Here is a 17,108-nt window from a genome sequence, read left to right as displayed (position 1 = left end):
CTGTGGCATATTTAGTTAAAAATATAATAGTATGTAAAAAATCTGCCTCAGGAAACCCACTTGATCAGATTCTTGTTGAGGTTTATAGATATTCTGAGTGAGGTCACAGCTCAGTGACAAAACTATTGGCAACCCTTTTTATTCTTCTAGACTTTATATTTAAATCAGCATACAGACTATTAGATACTTTTAGTCATTGGTAACAAGATGTGTTTAGTAAACTCTCCACCTCTCATCTCCTCCCTTCTTCCGTGACCCTGATCCTCCTCCCTTGAAGCTCACCGGTCCCTTTGCCCCTGTCATGGTCCGTATGCCCTGCTGTTCACCCTCAGGTCCTTATCACCTGTTTACACTCTTTTAGTCTCCTGTATGTTTGTTGAGCCTGACCAATCTTCACACACACACACACACACACACACACACACACACACACACGTTTATATACACATACATTACAGTTCAAGATTCAGATATGAAACAGAGCATGATTTTTTCCTTTTGGAGTTTGAGTCACCTCGGTTAATATACTTTCTAAGTCTATCCATTTTTCCTTCAAATTCTATGCTTTCGCTTTTCTGTACAGCTGAGTGATCCTCCACTGTGTATATGTATTTCTTTTTCTTTTTCCATTCGTCTGTCTGTGGACTTCTAGGGTGGTTCTGGTTCCTTGTTATTATGAATAGAATAACAATAGACATAGATATGTAAGAATTCTGGCTAGGATATGCCTGGGAGTAGCACACTGAGCCATAGAGTAATTATCTTTAATTTTTTGAGGACCCTCCTCCACACTGAAGTCCGTAGTGTGTACCTTGGGTTGCATTCCTTCAGAGCGAGCTAAGTTTCCTCTTTAGTTAGAGCCTTGCCACACTGTTTGTCAGATTGCTTGATGGTAGCCATTCTGACCAGAGGGAGATGGGCTCCCACAGTAGTTCTAAATTGCTCCCCTGATGACTAGGGATTTTGAACATTTCAAACATATTTCCTGGCCATTTGTGTTCCTTTTGAGAACGATAGAACTCACTAGCCTATTTGTGGATAGGCAGGGATTTGGGGGGGATTGGTTTTGTTTGTTTTTTTGAGGGACATGATTGTTTAATTTTTGTAGTTCTTTATACATTCTGAATAGTAGGCCCCTTTGTCAAAACAAGCGGTGTCCTAGCATTGCTGTTTCATTTCTGGGCCCTCTATTCTGCTCCATGGGTTTGCTTTCCCAATCCCTGTACAAGGCTGCCTGCATCCACGTGTGCTTTCTCTACCGAGACTGACTGTGGCTACTCATGGTTCTCTTAGTTTTCTTTTCCCATGATACATAAGCATGACCTAAAGCAGCCTGATGAGGAAAGGGCTTATTTCCTATTATATGTTCAAGTCACCATCCATCACTGGGGAAGTCAGAGTACGAACTTAAGGCAGGAACTAAAGCAGAAGCCATGAAAGAGTGCTAAGTGATAGTTTGCTCCGTCCTCATAGCTTGCTCAGCCTGCTTTCTTGTAGCACCTAGGACTGCCAACCAATCCAGAAGCACAACCACATAGAGTCAGCTGGGCCCATCCACATCAATCATAAATCAAGATAATGCACCACACACACACACACACACACACACACACACACACACCTACAGGCTAGTCTGCTGGAGGTATTTTCTCAGTTCAGGATCTACTTTCCAAAATGACTATAGTTGATGTCACGTTGATGTAAAACTAGCCAGTACAGTTTACCTTTTGTGAGGTTAGCATGCTTACACAGGACATTCAACTAGAACCATTTTTTTCATTTGTCTCCAAGATAGTATAACATTAATAGATGGTATAACATTAGTGTTATAATATAAAACATCACAAGTCTCACAGCCTTTAAATATTCGATCTCTTTAAAACATCCAAATTCTTTTTCAATGTTCAAAATTTCTATAAAATAAAGTTTCTCTAAAATATCCAAATATAAAACATTCTAAGTCTCTCTAAAATTCTAAGGTCTTTCAATTGTAGAGTCCTATAAAATCTGAAATAAGTTACATGCTTTCTTAATCAAAAAGGGAAGAACCAGGGCACAGTTACAGTCCGACCAGAACACCACCAAAGAGTAACAGTGTAAAAAGCTCCAGGACTCCGTGTCCCGGTCCCCTGGGCTCCTCGGAAGGGCCCGTTCCTCAAGCTCTCTCTGCCAGTGTTCTTTTATTCACACAGCTTGTCTTCTAGCTTCAGGCCGACTCCATTCTACAGTGGTACTCACATATCCAAATTGTTGGGGTCTCCAGTGCAGTATGGCTGCCAGCCTACCAGGAACATCTGATGGCCTCTTCTCAGGAACTCTGACTGACCATGTGATTTCACGCCTCCACTTCTCTCTATGAGCCCTTCAAGCATGTGGCTGCTACTGAAACTGAGGTTGCACCTTCACCAGAGGCATCTCCTGAAGGCTCTAGTCCTGCCACAGGCAGTGCCAGGCTTCATATCACCTTCATTACTTTAAAACCAGTGCCATCTAGGAAGCTCTTACAAAACCTAAGTTCTGCTACTAGCACAGGGCACAGCCTTGGCCAGCTCTGGTCCACAGCCTTTGTGTGCTGATCCTGAAGAAACACTTCCCGTAAGATTTTGCCTCAGTGATGCTGGTCTCTCCTTAATAATTGCCAGTTTATCAGTTCCAGCTAACCAATATTAATTGTCCCAACAAAGCAAAGTGTCTTGGAAATCACAGTAAATTCCTCATCCATGGCTGACCAGAACCACATATCCTTCATTTAAAATCTCACTCGGATGTCCAGATGCCTTCCTTGGAAAGAGCACAGGCTAGGTCTCTCCTTGAGCTGCACTGCTCTTGGTATCTGGATCAACCAAGTTCCCACAAAACAGCCCGTGTAGCAGCCTTTCCAGCATAAAGTAATAGGATTCCAGTACAATCTGCCCCAAAATATGGAGTCAGATCTGCCATAAACCTAGTGCCAGTTTGGTTTTACTTAGGGTTTCTATTTTGATAAAAAACCATGTGACTTAAAACAGTGTGGTGGAGGAAACATTTTATTGAACCTTACTGCTTATAGTCCATCTTCTAGAGGAGTCAGGGCAGGAACTCAAACCTTGACGCATGAATCAAAGCAGTAGCCATGGAAGAGTACTGCTGACCTCACGGAGTGTTCACTCTGCATCTCGGACCAGTAGCGCGGTGTTAACTGTCTGAAGTGACGTGAGCCCACCCATAGCAATCATCAAAATACCCCACAGGCTTGTCTGTGGGCCAGTGTTGTTGGGGTATTTTCTCAGCTGATGTAACCTCTTCCCAAATGACGCTAATGTGTCAAGTTGACATAAAACTAACCAGAAATATAGTCTATTGTGGTTTTATGAAGAATGACATCAGAATCCTGATGGGAATTGCATTTAATCTGTAGATGACTATGGTAGTGTAGTTATTTTCATGATATTAATTCATGGCATTTGCCAATCAGGACCATTAAAAATTCTTTGTATTTATCTACTGTCTTAGTTAGGGTTTCTATTGCTATGAAGAGACAATATGACCAAGACAACTCTTATAAAGGAAAATATTTAATTGGGACTGGCTTACAGTTCCAGAGGTTTAATCCATTATCATCATGGTATGACGCATGGCAGTGTCTAAGCAGGCATGGTGCTGGAGAAGGAGCTTAGAGTCCTGCATCCTGACCCACAGGCAGCAGAGGGGACTGTAGGCCACTCTGGGTGTAACTTGAGCATGGGAGACCTCAAAGCCTGCCTCCTCAGTGGCACACTCCCTCCAACGAGGCCACACCTCCTACTAGTGCCAAACCCATGGGCCAAGCATTCACACCCAGGAGTCTATGGGCCGCACCTGTTCAAACCACCATATCTAGTATGTTTTCTTTCATTTCCTTAATTAGGTTTTTTTAGCTCCTTTTTGGAGCCACTATGAATAGGATGTTTCTAATTTCTCTATTTGGGTTCATGTTCATATATATGTAGGCTAGTGATTATTGACACCCCAAATGTGGGCACATAGTTGTTAGATTTCTTTTTAAAATATTTGAATATTTAATTAGGAAAGATTTTCTAGTTAAGTTTAATTAGAGGATCTTTATAAAAAAGTATTTTAGTATCCTTAATAAATTAAATTAAAATTTGAAGATGGCATTGCATTTGTAAGGAAGAAATAGGATGGCTCATTGTAGACTTGTTTCCAAAATATTTATATTTATGTATAAGATTGAATAAAACAGAATTTCTCTTCCTCCTCCTCCTCCTCCTCTTCCTCCTCTTCCTTCTTCTCTCTCTCTCTCTTTCTCTCTCTTTCTTTCTCTCTTTCTCTCTCTCTAGAAACAGTTTCTCTGTGTAACCTTTGCTGTCTCTGTGTAGCCTTTGCTCTGTAGACCTGTAGACCTAGCCGTGAACTCAGATCTGCCTACATTTGCCTCCCACCATACCTGGCTCGCTCGCTCTATCTATCTATCTTCTATCTATCTATCTATCTATCTATCTATCTATCTGTCCATCCATCCATCCATCCATCCATCCATCCATCCATCCATCCATCCATCCATCCAAGCATCCAAGACAAGGCCTCTTGAGGCTGTCCTGAAACTATCTCTGCATACCAGGCTGGCCTTGTACTCACAGAAATCTACCTGTAGGTTTGAGCACCACCTTCAGCCAGAAACAGAATTTCTTTTACAACAGAAATCTTATATTAATGCTATACAAGGATGAAGTTTATAAAATGAATGGGAAATTGAAAGATCTTGGGAGAGACTCAAGTGCATTGTGTAGTTGCATAAACTTAAAAGGGGAAATGTTAAAGCACATGTTTTATAAATACTTACAATTTTTATTTTTGTTTTTCTACATTGCTAGGCACTTGGAGGTGTCCCAGGAAGTCAGCCATTACTCCCCAGTGGAATGGACCCAACACGACAACAAGGTAATTAAAGTAGAAGTGAAATAGATTTGCTGAACTAGTAAGGAAATTCATTAAGAACTTCATTGATATAACTATTCCATGAGTTTATCAGCTGTATTGTCACAGCAACATGACTAAATGGTCTGTATTTCCAGCTAACCCTAAATTATGGACAATAACAGAACAGAGGTGCTGACCTAAGAGAATATTAAAATGTCTAAAGCTTGTGTGTGGCTTCGCACAAGCACAGTATTAAGTGATTATGCTCATCAGCTCCTTTCCTTTTTAACTAAGAAACCAATAAAAGTAGGTGATAGCCAGAGCTGGAAGTGATGGTTACAAACGCCAAAATAAGCTGGTGGCATGCTCAGATACGGGATGGGTCTACCGTAGGAAGGGGAGCAGCCTCGAGCTTACTGCACATAGCCGTTCTGTTGCTGATCACTGCATGCTTCCTTTAGGACATCCAAATATGGGTGGACCTATGCAGAGGATGACTCCCCCAAGAGGAATGGTGCCCTTAGGACCACAGGTAAATATACCAGCCCGTAAGTGAGACACTGGGTGCTGCCTCCGGAGGAGATGGTCTTGTTTTCTGAGTTTTAGCATATGTAGTGAAGTGTGGACAGACCTCGGGGCTAAAAGCATTGGACACATAGATCTCATGTAAAATCCTAAAAGAAAAAGCACACTGAAAGAAAATGTATGAATGCTTCTTTTGCAAAATCTGATAATTTTTCTATTTGTATTAGCAGTATCTTTTTATCTATTCCTATTAATATGGAGGAAATAAAACACCTTGGTATAAATTTACCCTAGAAACGATAAGTACTAACAATAACCCTGAATGGTTATACCATACAAAAAGGAATTAAAGGACATTAATTATAAATACCATGCATTTAAACAAAAGCAAGTGCTCATGCCAGGATAGGAAAGAAAGGTGATGTAAGTTCATTTGGAATAACAGAAGTCTCATGACACAGTCACTGCACATCAACCTGTCAGGTAAATGTGTGCATCAAAAAATATATACTTCATTTCCCAAAAGATAATGAAAAATAATTTCTACACCAGACATTCTACCATATAGCTGCCACCCGAGGGGAGACTGTGCCATCTCTTTATATCTGTAGTATAGAAACAGGCTCTGGAATGGACAGACAGACAGACACACAGACACATTCGTTTTGTTTGAGACAGGGTCTCACTCTGTACCTTGTCTGGCCTGGAACTTATTCTGGAGACCAGACTAACCTTGAACTTACAGAGCTGCTTTCCCCTCTCCCTAGAGTGCTAGGATAAAGGTTTGTGCTGCTGATCAGTCCCCATAATTTTCCATAGCTATCACTTCTGTGGTTTTTGACGTTAAGGTATGTGTAGGAAAGACAGAGGAATTTCTGGGAGCAACTTAAGAGTGAAACAAGGAAATATGCTTAGCATAATGGATTTTAAGTCCCATGAGGTAAGCAAGTGCACACAGACCACAGTGACAGTGTGGTTAATGTGTATGGTGTGGCTGAAGAAAGGAACACTCACCCCAAGTCAAGGCATATTTATAATCTGTTTCCATCTAAGGACAGCAGCAGACAATGATTTTAAATATAGCTTCAACAGAAAAGCAAAATTATTTCATCAGAAAAAAAATCTTCAGATACTATATTTGAAATAACTTTCTCCTTTGTTTCTATGAGTTATGCAGCTGAACTGTGTCCTTAAAATCAGCAAGTTCCATGGGATTAATGGGGAAAGTCACTTAAATTACGCAGCTATTTCGATTTTCACTAGAAATTTGAAGTCTAAGTAAGCTACATACAAGGAACACTTAAAAATCAGATAATTGGGGTAGATAAATGTGAATGTATAACTCACAAACAGAGTGAACAGATTCCATACATCTAAATACAACCTAAAGTGTGGAATTCAGATTACTACAGGATAAAACTTCCTAATAATTAAACTGTCCAATCAAGGAAAGACATGTTAAAGTCTCCAAGCACACAGAGTCGGAATGCCATTTTGTGAGGAGCATTGCATTAGATGAGACCAGAGGGCTAGTCCAGCTACCACCAGCTCTAAATGAGCTCATCCATCCCTTCCTGCCTTTGTGAAACACTTGGAAAGCCTCTTGTCATTCTTTCTTTTCTTCTTGATTACTTTGTGATTCAGACTATTATTCACAAAATGAAAATATTTTATGTCTATAAATCATGTCTTATTGGATAATCTCTTGTTTCCTATGACAATTCAGTTTAATTAGCTCATCATTTATTGAAGACCTACTAGGTATCAGACCTTTGACTTGACTATTGAGTATAAAAAGGTTAATGAAATAGGATATCTGTTTTCAAGGTGCATACCATTGAGCAGGAAATAGAGCCGCATTTAGAAAGGCTATGATCTAATACTAGCAGCCTAGAAAACAAAGTATGTTCCCTTATGTTATTCAAGGAATCATCGCATGAGCAGAGAAGTGCTACTTTAGAGCTGAGGAAATCTGGGGCTTGAGGGGAAGAGGGTTCAATTTCATTTTATTAACAGCCATGAAAAGAAAGCTGCAGTTTTTAAGTAGCAAGTCCATGTTTTAATTCATCGAACTCTCTGGTAATTTATATCTCATTTTATTTTACCAAAAGTGTACATGGAAATTAATAATATTACCACACAGGTAAGGAAATAGGTTAAGAGAATCAGTTGCTCATATAAAAGAGTTGCTACTGTCGTATACACCTGTAATTCCTGAACCCTAGAGGCTGAGGCAGGACAATGTCGAGGCCAAGGCCAACTGGACTATGGAGGAAGAGCCTTTGTCCCAAAGGCAGTGTTGGAGAGGCAGGAGAGATGCAAGCTAATGCATTTCTGTGCCCAGAGCTCCAAGGAACATCCATGGAATGTTCATTTCCTAAAACTCAGACAAGAAGAAAGGTGCACACTTCCTTGTGAAGTGGCCGTGCCTTACTACCACACACATGTGGCTCCAAAATCCTTTGCTAATTACTGTCCCTACTATCTCTACGCTTGACCAAATTAGCTGCCCTTTTAACTGAAGGCTGGAGTGGTTAGCGGTGCTTCCCTACTGCTTACACACCTGAGAGCAGGCAGTGTTCCCTTCCAGTGAAAGCAAGTGATCAACAGGAAGAGCGCCAGGCAGGCTGCAGGAGGAGTGCCAGGCAGGCGGGAGTGATGCCGTTGGTCAGCCTAGAGTTGGCCAACTGTCTCACTGACTCATGGCCTATCCAAAGTGTCTCTGTAGGGTGGGTTAACAAGGTTACGAAAGTGCATCTTCTTTAACTTGGAAACATCCACTAGGCTAGAGATAAAAGTAGGGGAAGCTGAAAATGTAGGAAATGAAAGCAGAAAGCGTGGGCTGGGGCTGGGTTGTGAAGAACTTATAGGGACACATTGAGGAGTTTGGGCTTATTTGTCAGATAATCTGGGTCATCATAACTTTTAAGTGACATAGGTAATAATGTGATTTAGAAAAAAAATGCCTGTGGAAGTATACAGAATAAATCGGGAGAAAAACCCAGTTAAGATAATACGGCAGCCTTCCCTCCCACTGAAATAGACAACATGCCGGATTCACTGCTGCAGTCCGCAGACCCTGGCAGAGGACCAAGCAGGGTATTTTTAAAAAGGAAAAGCCATCAAAAAATTTCTGGAAACTTCTAGCATGGACTGTTATATAGTAGGTGATGCTAAAGGTCTATGCAAGAGTAAACATAAAGAACTTGGGGCACAGCAGTTGATGGTGTGTTCTGTGTGTGCTGTGCATGGGTGGCAGTCAGGCAAAACCAGCACTGTCAACTTGAACATAATCTAGGAACTTAGTGAGACATGGTAAAGTAGACTCAAAATCCTAAGGAAGAAGCAGGATTTGAACAGATTGTAGCAAATAAGATTACCTATGAATGTGCACTTATTGAAAATAATACCCTAGCTAAGACTTGAGGAGAAGCAATATTTAAACTGTGATAAAAACCAAAGACGCCAACAATGTAACTGGAATAGAACACTCAAAAGTAGAAGATTAGCATCAGGAAACCAAACATGAAGTCCCTGACAGTGTCACTGTATTAACATAATAGCCAGAGAAGTCGCATTTAACCTGTATTTTCACCAAAAGTGAGCTAACATGAAATATGATGTGCATATAAAAAAGCCTTTGAACTGCCTTTCTTCTCCTTTAATGCACACAGTAGTTACTGCCTGAGATTTTTTGGGTCACATAAGTTGTGCGAATATTTTCAGTATGCTTTAGTTCTCAGGTGGTTTGGTGTTTGTAAAGAACGCATGTCTGTATTAGATACCTTACTCTGCCCAGAAGCTTATAGTCAACATGGACCTGTTGTATTTCTTTCCAGACTTCATGAATTTGTTCTTATCTAATAGTCTCAAACCTGTTGATTTAATAATGTATCTAAAGACAGAATTTTGCACTTATGAGATGTTTATTTGAAAAGTAACTAATATACAGATATTAGATAATAAAGATATGCTAAATGTTATAATTTTGATCATACCTTGATCATTCAACATGATCCAATGATTTTCAAATGGCATTGACCAAAGTAGTTGTGTTAAAATAGAAGCAAAAATGCAAGAGTGGACCCTTCAGAGACTGAATTGCACAGGCCTTATCCAGTCAGGACTTGTGTAGGGAAGTCATTAACCTGCTCTCCTTTCTTTTCCCCCTCCTCTTTGGTTTTGTTTTTTTGTTTTGTGGTAGTCTGACCCTTGGTTATCATTACAGAACTATGGAGGTGCAATGAGACCCCCACTGAATGCTTTAGGTGGCCCTGGAATGCCTGGAATGAACATGTAAGCAAATGTCTGTTACTCTGTTTAGCGACTGTCCTGTGCTCTGACTTACCTGCGTTTGTTAGCAGCTTGAGGCGCAGTGTCTGCTGTATGGAAGTGACGGGAACATGAGTGTCGGTTTGCTTCATTTCATGACTTACTATCATGTTCTCTCTTCCGGTGCAACTCTCAGTTGTTTTGTACTTTAGGTACCATAATTCACAACATGCCAGCCTGTTGCTTTTTGATAATTATGCATAGATTCATATAGAATCTATATAAACACTATGGAGAGAGACAGACACCTGAACTATGTACTAACTCTACAGAAGTTGATTTTGAGAATTTTATTTATGTTAATATGTTCTTAGTGGTTGCTGGCAGTACAGTTAGTAAGTCTCATAAACATGTGTCTATGTCTGTGTCGTGGGAACCACTTTCAGCACAAAGAATTTTCTGTGTTGATGTCCTCTGTGTTAAAGAACTATTGACAGCACAGGGCTAACTCTCTTTGAAAATCAAAGGTGTGTGTACCTGGGGGAGGCTCAAACTGAGCATGCTTGTTTTACTGCAGTATCCTTTCCAGTCCAAAAAGAGTAGTTTGTGTCTGTTGCAATGCAATTTGTAAGGAATTTTTATTTCTTTTGCATTCTCCAACCTTCCCTCAAAGGCCTGTATACAGTAGGCCTTGTTAATAATTTTTATGAATTCCCCAGAGGAGCAAAGGGCCCCTGAGGGGATGTGGCCTCAGGAGACACTCAGAAGTGGCTCTGTGCTCCATGCAGGTACGAGCATCTCCTGGCTTCCCTTCCCAGCTGCCCCTTTGAGTCCTTACATATTAAATGGAGCAACCCTGCTGTCATCCAGCGGCATGGAGACACACTGAAATGAGCTCTTTTGATGTGTGCAGGGCTTTTTAAGCTTCTGAAACCATTTTCATAGGATGCAATTTTTACTAAAACTGAAAATAGGTTAATAAGTAGATACCAGGCAGACTCAAAACTAACAGGACAGGGAGAAAAGTAGGTCAAATTTCCCTACAACATCCTTTCCGTTTTGTAATAGAATTGGGTAGACATGAAGTCTGGCTCTTGAGCTCTTAAAGGCTCGCCCTTTTATTAGTGGTTGCTATAGCAGGAGTGAGCGATATTTTGTACTTATGTCAAAGCTGGAGCTCTTACCAGCAGACCAGAGAAATACATGAAACTTAATTTAGACTCTCAAGTTAAAAGTCAATATATTTTAATAAAATTTGAATATTATGATCAACCAGGTTGTTGCAACTGATAAGAACATATCTAATACAGTTCAGTATAGTACTCAACTTTATAATTAGCTGCTTAACCAACTTGAGATAAACCTGGATTTGCTGGTACATAGTAATATCTTATTTTCACATGACTTGAGAGACTCAGATAGTTACTAAAAATTATCTAGTTTCACCCCATATATGTGCTTATGTATTCACATGTGAATATTCTTTAATTCCATGTACTATCAAAACTAAAAATATGGCTGAAACTTTTAGTAGGATTTTCAGGACTATTTGGACTTCCTAAGTAGTCTTGATAGTTTGAAATAGTTTCCCTTATGTAAAGTTTTATAGCTCTTAAAAGAGTATGAAGTCTTATAAGCTTATTCCCATTTTTGTTACTATTCTTTTATTTTGGAGTCTTCGGGTTTTTTTTTTTTTTTCATTTTTAGTAAACTAGGATTCTCTCAGAGACAATGATAAATACATATTTAGGCAGAATAAATATTTTTGTCTAGAATGAAATTTTGTAATTAACAAAATTCTAAACAGAGGTTGTAATCATTGCATTGCTGTCATCTCCCAGAAAATCAAGGTGGACTAAAACAGAAATACAAGGTATCTTCATTATCCTCATAAATTGAGTTAAAATCCACATCATTACTTACAATCTTTAAATATGTGACAGCCCCCCAATATTTTTCAAATGGGAACTAAGACTTTCTTCATGCCATTTTAAAAAGAAAAACAAGAAAGAAAACCTTGTTGGACACTTAAAAATTGGAAGCTACGGCCTGCGTTCCCTGCTTGCCCCTCCTCGTAATGACAGTGTGAAGGGCAGCCTGGGCACCCAAGGGGTAAACGCTGTGTCCTGGCCTGCCTCCCGCTGCACCCGCCGCAGAGCTCAGGTGCAGAACTCAACATCCCCGGTCAAGAACTTAGCTTCATTAATGAATGTTCATAAACTGAACATTGGTCATCCGGAAAGAGGCTTGAGTGGTGGGAACTCGAGCTGAGGACAAACGGCACAGCTCACTGACCTGCGAAGCAGCCTTCCAGCATTCCTGGGACAGTCACAGGTTTACAAGTGAACACCTAACATTAAGTAAAATTTACAAACTATCAAATGTCGGTATCTTAAAAATACATTACAGAAGTACTCTCGAAAGGACAGGACGTATCAGTCACAGAGTGCTTGTGGATTGGACAGTTGGACAGGTTTTCCAGGCACCAGGCCTGCTCCTTTCGGAAGCATTGTGTCTTCAGCCTTGTAGCCCTGCCATTTATAGAACAAGGGCTGCAAGGATTCACGGGTCATTTAAATAAGTGAATTTCATAAGAGAATTATCTTCTTGGTAGTCATGATTCCTACGGTCCATCAGAATAGATGTTTTCCAAGAATACACACATCTTTTATATTTCCTTTTTCTCTTTGCTTTTAAACAAGGCTCATCTGCCTAACTTTCATTCAAAATAATGTTTGTGAAACACTTAGTCCATCAGTTTCTTGATAGCCCACTGGATTCAGAGCAAGTGGAGATTACTTGCTTACTTAGCTGTTCTTTAAAATCACTAGGTGTTTGATTTAGCACTGTCTGTGGAATTTTTTAGTGTGTTTATATAAGTTCATAATGTAATTCCTATGATATTAAAATGAAATTTAATATGAAATGCAGTATTCTGGAACTAGATTATAGGCAATTGAAATGATGATCTTTATAATAAATACACTGAACTGATGTTATTTAATTTTTTTTTTTTTGAGAAAGGATTCTCTGTCCTAACTGTCCTGGAACTCACTTTATAGACTGGACTGGCCCCACACTTACAGAGATCCACCTGTCTCTGCCTTCCAAGTGCTGGAAGTCTTGGACGGGCATGCACCATTGCACCTAGCAAATTTTTTTTTCTTTTTAAAGAAAGAATTTGTGTTATTTAATTAAATTAAAATTCTGACTTAAAGGTTTATTTATTTTCTATATATGAGTACACTGTTGCTGTCTTCAGACACATCAGAAGAGGGCATCGGATCCCATTACAGATGATTGGGAGCCACCATGTTTTTGCTGGGAATTGAACTCAGGACCTCTGGAAGAGCAGCCAGTGCTCTTAACCACTCAGCCATCTCTCCAGCCCTATTAGACATATTTTAAATTAAATATTTTATATATGTATATTATTCATATGTTCTATTTTTTAAAAACACATTGGCTTCGATGCACGTGCTCCAGCATGTATGTGGAGGAGGTCAGAGGCGGGTCCTGGGGACAGAGCTCAGGCCGGGAGGGATGCTGGGCAGCAAGCCCCTTTACCTGCTGAGCCGTGTTGTGAGCCTCATTCATACAGTTCTTAATTGGTCATATTCAAAGTTACGATATCACTAACTATATATCATCATAGTACTAAGCTTTTCTATGATTTGAATATTTTCTAGACTGTTTTAAGACATATTTCCCAGTTTCTTCATTACATCTTATTTTGTACCAAACTATGTGACTCCACCTTCCTCCTCACATGTTTTTCTTGATTAGCGTGCATCCCGCTTTCCATCATTTTATGTCTATTGGGACACTGGACCCTATGTGTAAGCCAGCTTCCAAACGTGCTCAGTAACCAACTATAAACCTGCCACACCTTTATCCCTATCATCAGGATCACTGCAAGAGAGATTCCCCTTGGAGCATTTGGAACAGAGCCTAAGGAGGGATTTAAACCATTTCCCTCTGTTTCCACCCCTAGGGAATGCCAAGCTCAAACTAAAGCGGTAGTAAGGATTCCAGGCAAGCACTGCTAATATAATAGGTAACTTGGACAGGGCTTTTACTTTATGTTTATTACTGTAGATTTAAGATACCTAGATTCAAGGTACTTTTTAATTAATCATTTTATTTGTTTACATTTCAAATGTTATCCCCCTTTCTCCTCTCCCCTCCATGAGCCCCTACCTCATTGCCCCTCCCCTTTGCCTCTGTGAGCATCTCCCCTCCCACTGATGCCAGATAAGGCCATCCTCTGCTATATATGTAGCAGGAGCCATGGACTGGCGTGTTAATCTCTGATTGGTGACTTAGTCCCTGGGAGTTCTGAGGGCTCCAGTTTATTGATACTGTTGTTCTTCCTATGGAGTTAGACTCCCCTTCAGCTCCTTCAGCCCTTCCCCTAACTCTTCCACTGGGGTCCCCAGGCTCAGTCCAATGGTTGGCTGGAAGTCAGGTGCTGACACAGCCCCTCAGAGGATACTGAAGGAAAGGCCATTAAAAGGGCATTTTAAAAATGGAATATTCACTCTCTTAGCGATTAGTGACTCTAAAGAGAATTTTCAATAACACTACAGCTCAGATATATGATTTTGATTTAATTAACTAGGCATTAATTTTGTTTATAGGGTATAAATATAAAACATTCTCCTGAATTCCAAAATAAAGCAATATATTGGCATAGATTATCTCCTTTTATTTTAAGACTCCCTCTTTCTACTATCTTCAACTAAAATTATGAAATTATGAGTTTTTATATCAATAACATTGATAAAGCTGTAATCTAAGTTTATATATCATATATCTTATATTATGTATTATAATAACAAATTTATGGAGCTATAATATAGAGCATGCTCATTTGAATCCTCCATCCCTTTCTGGCAGTGACTCAGTAGAGCCATAGATGACAGTGGTGCAGGCAGTGAGACTAATACCAGTGCTTCCCAGGAGTAAGTCGCCATTAGCACAGTAGCTCCAGAGGACACATTACCATAGAAGACTATTTCATGGAAGGAGGCAGGCGTACATAGTACTCACTTATAATTTAAGAGTGCCATTTATGTAGATATTTTACAAATGGCTTCATTTGAATGATACACAGGTGGCTCATACCAATGTCCTGAATTATTCTTATCTGTATTTGATCCCTTTTGTTCTAAAACTGCTAAAAATTATTTAGGAGCATATATAGATTAGTATAGGTGGCTTCCATTTTTGTTATAAAAATAAACAATATTAAACTAACTATACATGAAACTGTTTTCTGGGGTAATATTTTTTGCATTCAAGGGAACCATTAAGATGACTAGAGTGGCGCCCGAGCTTGCCCCTCGTGGTGCGTGGTAAAGACGTTGCAAACAGTACTGTCTGCGTGGAGCCTCTGAGGCTCAGGTTGAATTAACCTGTCATATCATTTTGTAGGGGTCCAGGTGGTGGTAGACCTTGGCCAAACCCAACAAATGCCAATTCAGTGAGTATACATATTTTGCACTTTGTAATGTTTAGCAGTGAAAAGCCTAGTGCTTTTGAGAGCTTCACGGCCTGCTGTGTTATGCATTTAAAGTAGTTGCTCAAAAAGAAGTTTTGTTTATATTCTTTTATAAAAAAGTGTATCTTATTTTTGAAGTTATGTATTTTTAATTTCATTATGCAAATATGTTTTATGCCACTTTTTCAAAATTTCAGTCAGATTTTCAAAAGTAAAGGTAGAAATAGTGAGTGCACTACAGTAGTTTGTAAAGCAGTCTGTACTCATCATAAGGCTTGTCCTGGAGACCAGCTAGAAGATCACCCAGCTGCCAGGTGAGAAGAGCCCCGGGTACTGGCTGCACGCTGGTGTCTCACCTAGCAGGCGCTGCGAGTCCTGCTGCCAGGTGCCTGTCAGCTAAGGTGCCACTGCTGCACATCTGTATCAGACAGCTGCACTTCTGGGTGTCAGACAGCTGCACATCTGTGTCAGACAGCTGCACATCTGGGTGTCAGACAGCTGCGGGCTTTGCTTATGTTTTCGTCACAGTAGTTTAATGCAAATTTTTTCTCTCTCTATGAGATTATAGAAATGTTGTAAAATTTCTGTTGGAAAATTAGGCTATTGGGTTTTAAACAGAATGATTTTAGTTTCATAATCATGGAGCGAGTGTTCTTCATCTTCGAAATCATAAGCATTCCTGTGTGTGACACAAGCCTGCTCTATAGTGTAGTATAGAGTGAACACATGCACGTGTGCCGGAGCTAGGGGAGTGACATCCGGGCAGCTGAGCCTCGCCTGTGGAGCCCCGAGTGCTGACTGAGCGGGCTGCACCTTGCTGGCTGTGCACAGGCACTTCTGTTCCCTGGCAGGTGCCCAGATGCTAAGTCAGTCTGAAGCACAGCTAACATTTAAGATTAATTCAAAACCTCAAATAAGTGACAAGCAGTGTGTGAGGTGAGGGAAAGGCATCCCAGGTGTCCTGCTGCTGGGGAGCTAAAGCCGCCTCCTCTGGGGCAAGGGAGTCAGACATCCTTCAGAGAAAATGTTAACCCGTATGATCTTATTTTAGTCACGGCATTGACTAATTATTTTGGGTAAAGAGAAAGATACTGCTTGCACTTCGGCCTTCAGTGAACAAGTTCAACTAGTCTTTCTCAGATACTGCTCCGCCATAGGAGACGTCTTCTCATTTGCTTCTTGTTCTTTGCCTTAGCCACTTTAGTCAAGATTTCACTTTGAAATGGCATCTAACATGCAGCCCCAGATACATTTCTTTTGTCCCATTAAAATACCTATTATGTGCAGAAAAAAATACCATTTCGTTTTGTATCTGGGTAACACTGAAATCTCTGACAGTCTTCCTAGTACTAGAACCTGGAAGGAATCCCTGTTACCTTCATGTTCGATGAAACTGCATAGAAAACTGGAGCCGCTACTCTACCTAAGCTTAGATTGCAGCCGTCTGTCCATTGCAGACAGAACAAGCTCCCAGGACTACAGCACCTTTTGATGCATACCTGAGAGTGTAGCGTAAAGACACTGAGGAACACAGGTGGCATTTGGGAAAGTGATGGAGAAATAGCTCTGCTGTACTGATAGTGTATTATTCAAGTAAAATGTATATAATGGAGGCAGAGAAAAGCAATTCCCACATTCTGATGAACTCAGATGTGAGGGTCCATGCCTTCAGAGTTCATCCAAGCACCATGGGTAGAGAGAATGTATTCATCAGATCACTGGCTCGAAATAATCTTCGACTCCGAGAAGTACTAGGAACTCAAGGGAAATGTGCATACTAAGCTGCCCTGTGGTCAGTCAGGAGTGGGTATTTGGCCAGTGCAATTGCAGGCATGTAAAACAGTCTCAGCCCTGGTCATGCCTGTTTGCATTGATTGGATAAGCTGTTGCTTGTGCAGTGTCTGTTACA

At 40.3% G+C, this 17,108-nt stretch overlaps 1 protein-coding gene across 6 annotated transcripts in view; it reads left to right on the top strand.

Annotated features, from left to right (window-relative positions):
- The window catches only part of Ssbp2 (single stranded DNA binding protein 2), a 276,405-nt gene that overhangs the window by 232,879 nt on the left and 26,418 nt on the right, over window positions 1-17,108 (top strand). For 5 of the 6 annotated variants that reach the window (XM_052160011.1, XM_052160012.1, XM_052160010.1 and 2 more), the window contains 4 exons: window positions 4,854-4,920; window positions 5,361-5,431; window positions 9,653-9,720; window positions 15,133-15,181. In XM_052160011.1, the coding sequence (XP_052015971.1) occupies window positions 4,854-4,920; window positions 5,361-5,431; window positions 9,653-9,720; window positions 15,133-15,181 (255 nt within the window). The remainder of the gene's footprint in view (window positions 1-4,853; window positions 4,921-5,360; window positions 5,432-9,652; window positions 9,721-15,132; window positions 15,182-17,108) is intronic. The other variant, XM_052160014.1, reaches the window with a different exon arrangement.

This window comes from Apodemus sylvaticus, chromosome 16 (genome assembly GCF_947179515.1).
Source record: "Apodemus sylvaticus chromosome 16, mApoSyl1.1, whole genome shotgun sequence".
Classification (NCBI taxonomy): Eukaryota; Metazoa; Chordata; class Mammalia; order Rodentia; family Muridae; genus Apodemus; species Apodemus sylvaticus.
This window is presented reverse-complemented; position numbering and strand designations above follow the sequence as displayed.